Genomic DNA, 9,153 nt, shown 5'->3' on the forward strand with positions numbered 1-9,153 from the left:
TAATAATAATAATTTTATTTATAAAGCGCTGTTAACAAACAAAATGTAGGCTCAAGGCGCTGTGGAAACATTACAAACACACAAATACGAAAGCTGGAATGATAATTAATCTAAACAAGTTTTAAACAAGTAGGTCTTAATGTTCTTCTTAAAAGTGGTGTAGCATGTTGTCTTTCTGAGATCAATGGGGAGTGAGTTCCAAACCTTTGGTCCGTGCACTGAAGAAGCCCGCAGACCGTAGCCTTTGAGGGAGAAACGTGGTACTACTAAAAGCGTTGAGTCCATTGAGCGCAGGGCTCTCTGAGCTAATTAACGATGTAATCGTTAATTAGGAGAGAAAGAGTTAATATGATCACCGAGACACAAATGCTATTTAAGAAATGAATTAAAGGCGAATAGAAAAAATCACCGCACACCATCTTGACACAATCACTTGACCTAGTTTAGCATGTCTGTGTTCAATGTGTTTAAATGAATCCTTTAGTCGTATTTCTATCTGGATTTCTCGCCTGTACGTACAGTTTTGTACTTTTCTATGTTATTCTTGACGAAAATAGAAGAGATGGCAAACCTATGTCTGTTTCAAATTTGTTCTTATAGTTCTCTCATCAAATGAGTCAGGTAAAAAAAAATATGACTTTCAATAGTATTTTTAAACAACAATTAAATGTTGAGAAGAGTGCTGTTTGGCTAAAGTTTGTTTGTATTATGACTGTTTATAGTAATTGATGGGTAGATTCAAAGACTGGCCACGAAAAGATTAGCAGTTCAAATACCAAAGTAGGCTGCAATTCTGTATAGTATATTTTTACAACAAGCAAAACAAACATAAATAAAAATTATTTTACAACAAGCAAACCACACAAAAAAAAAATATTTTTTAAACTAAGCTTATATTAAGTGTATTAATTAGTTTAAATAAGTAGTGATGGGAACTAAACTAACTTAAAGTAGTTAAACTATTAGTTTACCATAAAACTAGTTTTCAACTAAAATAAAGTAGTTAAACCATTAGTTTACCATAAAACTAGTTTTCAACTAAAATAAAGTAGTTAAACCATTAGTTTACCATAAAACTAGTTTTCAACTAAAATAAAGTAGTTAAACCATTAGTTTACCATAAAACTAGTTTTCAACTAAAATAAAGTAACTAAACCATTAGTTTACCATGACTTTCAAAAGATAGTTAAACTAAACTAAAGAAAGTTAATTAGACTTTAACAAACTTTTTTTTTTGGGGGGAAAAGCGGTGTTGAACTAGGTCTATATAGATATAATCATCCGACTGTATGCCTACGGTTCGTTCTTATTCTTTTAATATTCTAGTAATATTAATCTATAATAAAATCAGTATTAAGGAATATGTTTCTTACATAAACGTTAATGCACAATAAAATAAAATGTCTAATAAATATGTGTGCTTGTATTTTTGCCTTGAATTAAAACCTTTAGAAAATAATGGTACGCTTTAGAAAAAAAAATTATATTAACTTATTATATAACGGAAAATCTTACTTATACTGGTAAAGTTTAAAATCTCATTAAATAACATAGATTTAGAATTTCAAATTTAGATCTAGTATCCAAAGAAATAGAAACGAAATCGTTGGAGTTTTTAAAACATTTGACATGTATAACTATTTTATAGTGTAAAATACATGTTTGACTATATTAGCTAACCATGCATTTGTGCTATTTTCTTGTCTGACCACTAAAAATACAACTAACACTATTGCATAACCGCTAAATGCGAAAATGGGAAAAAAAATGGGTGATCTTGTCATTATGGACTGCACACTCAGTACACTATAAGACCTACACGTGTACGTCTATCTGGCCAGGTTGTTAAAATCAGTCGGACACACTGTCTATTTACATAACATACATACATACATACATACATACACACATACCCCTTACTTTATGCTTTATATTATAAATGTAAAACATGTCTATGAAGTTATAAGTTTTAGACCAAAGCCAAAAAATAATATATTTTGAAACATGTGTGTAATTGGTTTCAAAAAAATGAATCGTCTTTTGTAGTTTATGCTTTACTATTACTTTAGAACCAAGTTCATCTGTCGCTGAGAATAGAAGGGAAAACAATGAATCGGTTCAACCTTTGATGTTGGCATGCTCGTTTCAAGTTAGTGAGAATTTTTAATTTTTTTGTGCGGCTCCAGAGAGGGGAAAATTTGCTATTAATTTTGTGTGATCTGTTTGTCTGTCCGTCCGTTCGTCTCCTTACGATCGCAGAAACTAGAAAGGATATTGAAAATCCGGTATCATAAAATTTTAGTTGTTACAACGTTCTGATGCAATGGCTACTTTTCATTATAATTTTTTTTATATGAAAAGCAAACCGTTTAGTTTTTAAAACTTAATTATGCAAACAGTTTTCTTTTAAAAATACGCCATTTTTACAATTATTTACCATTAGTAGTAAAAAAAGCACAGGAATCAATATTAGCAATGGAATAAATCTGTCGGTATATTTGAATTATCAATTCATTTTTTTTATATTATAAAAAAATAATAATATTTGTATTACTAAATAAAGGCTTTTCTGTTTTACAAGCTACTTACCTTAAATATTTTGTTACTGTATTTTTTAATGTTTTTAGTATTTGTATAAGTCAAATATAATTTAAAACAACAAGCAATGTTTCATATTAAACAGGTAAAGTTCATTGTAATCTTAAGGTATTTTAAAACTATAGTGAAAAATGTATTCTTTGAGGCCTTGAATTAGAGACTGTAACTTTTAAAAGCCATAAATTACATGATCAATCAAAAGCATTAGTTACTTTAGGTTCACATTAAGTTACATTTCTATCTACGGGTTTACCACGTGGACTACTAAATCAAAACAAAGCGTTAGTGTTACTGGTAATTGTAGAATAATTGGTGAAGACATTGATGAATAAGTAGCTTATTATAAGTTATTTCTATCTTCAACATTTCCAACTTCAACATTTAAAGGGTTTACTACAAGTATGTCTATAATTTATTCATGGGTTGAAATGGTCAAAATATATACGAGATTATAATCCTTAACCAGAAAATGAATTTTTCTTACTAGCGGATTCGGAAAAAAAAAGAGAAGGGGGGATTCGCCAAACTCTTAGACCAATCCTACACCTTTCAATATGGAAGAGGGTCTCTTTTTTTATTGCAAAATTATAAATTTTGTTGAGAAAATTATGAAATAAACTAAATATATTGTTAACTATTTTTATTTTTTAACCTTTTTTTAATTTATAAAAAAATGTTTTTTTAACCCGGAGAATGAACAGTAAGAAGGTTTATATTATTACGAGCCAACCCGCGGCGTAGCATACACCACTATTTAGTGAATAGATTACGTTTTCTCATCCCCATCCATTCTTTTATTTTTCTGAGCCGCGCTATCTGTCGCCTCGAAAGTTAAGTTAACTCTAGTCCGACTTGCAGAAATAAAAGAGTTATCTTTCCATGACTTTTTTTCATCGAGGGTTAGAGAATCAGCGTACGTGCATGGTGTCTCGCATGGTTTGGCGACGTAGATAATTATATATAGAGGAATAATATTATATATTACAGGTTTCAAATATTGACTCAAGAGAACAAGAAGAAGCTCAGTTAATGAGAACAAAGCACTGTAAGTGTTATCATTAATTAGAAGCAGAATTATAATCAAATATCTGCGATCTGTGCTTCGAAGTATCTACGTGTCCGTGTGGTTATCGATATTGGTTGTTTATTGAGATTGCAACTTCTCGCTACTTTTAATGACGTGGCACACAATTTACGGTCCACACCCATCTAAGTCTTTTCTTGCCTTGAACTCTAGTAGACATTTATGTGTATGTTTCTGTTGTGTTGTCTTTATATGAGAAAAGAGTCCTTGTAATCACAACCAATTTCCATAAGGATCAATAAATCAGTTGTATGTCTTATGAATATTTCTTCCTAATGCTGATACATTAGTTAATTAAGAAGCAACTATCCAAAGTTAAATTTTCCAGTCTTACAGTATCTCTCGTCTTCAACACCTTAGTTAAACATCTTTAATTGTTTTTTTCCCATTTCATACAAAATATTCATTTTAACCATTTTTGTACTAAAAGAAAAAAAAAATAGTTGTAACAATAACCAAAGACAACGATTTGATGAACTGAAAAAAACAACATTGACAAGAAGTGACTTCTAACAATGCGAATAAAGTAGATCTGTAAGCGTTATAGTAAGTTAACACTTAAAATGTGCACTTTTCAGCCTTGCATCTTCTGAGTCCAAGCCTCACTGTCAAGTGTTGGTTTTCAGAGATATTATCTCAACGTAAACATCCGCGAGCTCTTCTCGTTCTAAAGTAAAGTAACACACTGTCTCGAGGGACAATCTACTTCCTTTGCAACTTCTTGTGTGACTAAAGAGGCCAATCCTCGATACACAGCTGCGGTCTCAGCTTGGGCATATGTGATCACCAGGAGCCGATGCATTTTCACACTTCTTTCTACTTCTGTTGTGTATGTCGTCTGCCATTTGGGACTCTTCTTTCGTGCACGCTCGCCAAGTGGTCGCCCACTTTTACGATATACAGATTTAAGCAAAACGCGACCTGAAGCTCTTCAAAATCGAAACTAGCAGCTGGGAAAAGTGGCAGTGTTTGAATAATACCTTTAAAGTGGCAGTGTTTGAATAATACCTTTAAAGTGGTAGTGTTTGAACAATACCTTTAAAGTGGCAGTGTTTGAATAATACTTTTAACGTGGCAGTGTTTGAATAATACCTTTAAAGTGGCAGTGTTTGAATAATACCTTTAAAGTGGCAGTGTTTGAATAATACCTTTAAAGTGGCAGTGTTTGAATAATACCTTTAAAACTCTATTGCAGAAAGCGAATGCAACCAATGATGAGTGAGTTTCCATGAAAAATAAATACCCAAATTATATTCCTTATACTTCCCGATGGGAGATGAGCACATTTCTCATTCATTACGGACGCGAAGATGACTGTGAATGACTTCAATTACATAACTATTAATACAATACACTGGTCAGTGATGAATTGTTAGTTAGTTAAGTTAGTGTTCCTACAATGAAAATAAAATGAACAACGGCCCGTAAACAACGAACTTTTATCAGAGAACATCCCTTTTTTTTTTGTTTCCACTAACAGTTTATTTATTCACACAACGTTTAAAGGCTACGTTTAGACTAGTACGACAAGTGTAAAGCAAAAATCTATGTATTTATGTACCTATGTATGTACATCCTATGTATGTACCTATGTATGTACCTATGTATGTACCTATGTATGTACCTATGTATGTACCTATGTATGTACCTATGTATGTGCCTATGTATGTACCTATGTATGTACCTATGTATGTACCTATGTATGTGCCTATGTATGTACCTATGTATATGTGTTAGCAGCAAGTTTGCTTTTATCTATATGTCTATTTATCTATCTATCTATTTCGCTTATTCATCTGTCTAACTTACTCAGAGCGCTATGGTCCAATCTCTCTCGTGAACCAGTGAAGGTATTAGGGAAAGGGTTTGAATGCTTCCTTTGGCCGCTCAGTACCACAACTTTGTTTGAGTCAGGTGTCGAACTTGATCCTCCTTGACAGGTAGCCAAGCTAAAGAGGTTTAAACCTCTTGGCCACACGTCCCGCTAAATTGAGGTTTTAAGACTGGCTTCACTTCTTCACACTCCCAGTTGCAATGAACAATAACTTCGAAAAGCGGGTCTGCAAAGCATCCACGCAATCCTGATGCAGTCCCAGCTGCAATGGGCAGGATAATTCTGCAGAATGGAAGACCGCCGCACCCCTAAACGACTCATGTGTGGCCAATTAAGGGAAGAAAAGCGCTAACATGGTGGACAAAGAAAACACTATAGGGACACCCTCAAAGCTTCTTTGAAAGCCTTCAGCATTGACCCAGGCACCTGGGTGACATATGCACATGACAGAGCATCATGGCGTCTGGCTGAGAAAACTGGCGCACAAATTGCAGAGTACAAAAGAACAACGCTGGCTGAAGAAAAACGTCAGAGAAGAAAAGCAAGACCAATGACATCAGCTCCAGCTGGACTAACCTGCTCTGTGTGCAGCAGAACATTCCGGGCTCACATAGGTCTCACCAGCCACTTGACGAGGCACATACTTCAGTGCAAAGCTATCAGTCCGCTCGATGACAAAAGTGTTTATCATGTATTTATGTATTATAATACTCTAACAATATTTTTTTTTACATTGTCTTTCTTCATATTTGTTAAATAAATACCTCGTGAAATAAGCGTCATGTTTATTTTCTCGGGGGGGGGGGCTTAGTGGTAAAGCGCTTAACTTCCGAAACTAATGTCCTGTGTTTAAATCTCGAAGTAGACTTGCATTTCGAATTTCGGAATCTTTAGGGCGCCCCTGAGTCCACTCAGCTCGTTTTGGTACCTGACATTAGTCGGGGATAAGTACTGGCGGTTGGTCGTTGTACTGGCCAAATGACACCCTCTTTAACCGTAGGTCGCAGAAACACAGATGACCTTTACATCATCTGTCCTATAGACCGCAAAGTCTGAATAGGGAACTAATTTCGGATATCTTATTGGCAGCTAATAATAAAATAATTTTTTATAACGGTGAGAACATTGGTTTTACAATTGTACATTACAAATAAGTATACATAACAACAGCAAAGAATTTGTCTTTTTTTTTTTAAAGAAATTAAAGACCAAAATTATTTTGACGATAATGAAACATAATTGATGGCTGCCTGGTCGTGCAGTTTGCGCGCTGGACTGTCGTTCAGATTTATCGATGATGCCATGTTTAAACCCTGCCCGCTACGTTGCATCGTCGTTCTTCGGGAGGCTTAGCTTGGGAATTAAATTATCTTTAACTATGAAGAAACATCCGAAACATGTAAAACATTATACAAACATTTGTACAAACCTATATAACGGTTAACCTCGAGGTTCATCTATGTATACAATGAGCTAAGATTTCGTTTTTCTCATTTATAAACAAATTTTAAAGAAAATCGTTTAGAGCCGTTCTGGAAATAATTTTAAATATATTTATATACATACATACCATAATTACTCTGATTGAAGTAAGGGATATACATTTCTCAAATATTTATATCGGATTTCAACTTTTTTAACTCTTTCTTTCCTAACTGACGATACCAACGTTGATTCCACCAGAATGTGGTAAATAATTACGGAGAGAAAGAGTTAAAATACAAGTGTTTCATTTGTAAGTCACGTAATTTAGGAGTAGCCTACGATTATGAAGTAACGTCTGTATTATATAAGATAAGATAAGATAACATGTAAGACAATGTCATTCATTATCTTGTCTATTCTCGTGTTATATGATTTAATGTTATTGCATTTTATTTAAATAACAATAAAATTTGAAAAAAAAATGTTTGAGCGCCTTTAACCTTTCCAATTTTTTTTTTTTTAAATCACACAGTAAACAGAAAGCTCCAAGTCTCTTGCAAGTGTCTACCAAAACCGACGTCCTGTCGCGATGTCGTCAGTTCAGAAGACCGCGTTGTGGTGACGTTAGCTTCCGGGCTAGAGGTCATGTGTGACACGAAGACAGCTGGTGGTGGGTGGATCATTTTTAGAGAAGATTTGACGGTAGTGTCAATTTCTATAGAGCCTGGAAGGAGTATCGTGACGGCTTTGGAGATTACAACATTGGAGAGTTTTACCTGGGAAATAGAAACATTTTTGATTTAACATCGAAACGACGACATGAACTAAGAGTCGACTTAGAATTTAAAGGATATAAATATTTTGCCCAATATTCTACATTTCAACTATCGAATGAAAATGTCAATTACCGACTTCACGTTTCCTCGTTTTCTGGAAATGCCACCAATGGTTTTCGGGAACAAAACGGTCTGGGCTTTAGCACTTATGATAGAGACAATGATCGTAATAATGCTAGTTGTGCAGTCAAATACCATGGGGCCTGGTGGTATAATAATTGTCACCTATCGAATCTGAATGGTCTTTGGGGAACCAAGGAGTTTGGTAAAGGTCTGGAGTGGTTTAATCTTACCGGCGAATACGACAGTGTTTCTTTCTCTGAAATGAAAATAAGAGAAGTCGTTTGAGAATTGACACATACATACATTTACAGATAGAGAAGATAGATATATAGATAGATAGAGAGATAGAGAGAGAGAGAGAGAGAGAGAGAGAGAGATGAATTGACCGGTATAAATTCCTGATGTGCATAGCTTCTCCTGAGTCTAAATCGGAGCTGACTATACATCGACTAACAAATTAATTTCGGAGAGGCCATAATATTTAAAAAAAAAAATCTGTAGCTGTCTTGCTTTTTAGATTTGTTAGTATTTTACATACCATTTTCTTATAAAATGTTTTTTTTTTTCAAATAAACAAATGTTATAATAGTATATATCTTTAAAATATGATATTTTTAATGTTTGAAAAATTCCGATTATTAGAATTTAGAAATGCGAGCTAATGCTAGAAACTTAAGCATTATGTATATATTTTTTTATGACATATCTGAAAACTTATAATTTTCATTTTTAATATACGATAATTGTAATTTTACAACATTAAAAACTGCTAATTTGATATTCTTATTTTGATGAATATATGTATGTAATGTGTATATATGTTTATATGTATGTTCGTATCTTATACTCTGAAGCGATCAATTATTATCATTATATATTTTTATGACATGACTAGGAATTAGGTATTTGTTTCGGGAACAAGGGGAAAGTTTTACTTAGTTACAAATGACGTGACAGATCTTTAAAAAACAAGAACGCTCTATTCGACGCTATCAACAAGACGCTTTTTATAAGAACAATTAGGACAGAATTTGAAGAAGTATACAGACGGCTAGTCGTAGAGGACATTCGACGGTTCCCTTATGGAGTATTAAAGTGTTTGTTAGCTCAACACCAGCGTCTACTTCCTTTTATCTATTGTTGGCCTTTCGTCGGTGTTGCTGTTCCAGCATTGAGTTCGGCAGGAACTCAAGTTTATTTTATTGCATTAGTTGCATTCAACACCGCGGAAGCGCACAACAACTGGCGGCCCCACCTAAGCTGGCATCATCATTCAGAAGTGTAGAAGCCCTTTGTTAGGAGGAGGCAGAAGT

At 33.8% G+C, this 9,153-nt stretch overlaps 1 protein-coding gene across 1 annotated transcript; it reads left to right on the forward strand.

Annotated features, from left to right (window-relative positions):
• The first annotated feature begins 441 nt into the window (after nt 1-441).
• Nucleotides 442-8,530, forward strand: LOC106057374 (ficolin-2-like). Its single transcript, XM_056007892.1, is given in 5 exon segments — nt 442-621; nt 2,070-2,149; nt 3,586-3,643; nt 7,474-7,626; nt 7,629-8,530. Coding segments are annotated over 4 exon segments (729 nt in total). The 5' UTR covers nt 442-621; nt 2,070-2,128; the 3' UTR covers nt 8,126-8,530.
• The last annotated feature ends 623 nt before the right edge of the window (nt 8,531-9,153 follow it).

The sequence above is a fragment of the Biomphalaria glabrata genome, chromosome 13 (genome assembly GCF_947242115.1).
Source record: "Biomphalaria glabrata chromosome 13, xgBioGlab47.1, whole genome shotgun sequence".
NCBI classification, from domain to species: domain Eukaryota; kingdom Metazoa; phylum Mollusca; class Gastropoda; family Planorbidae; genus Biomphalaria; species Biomphalaria glabrata.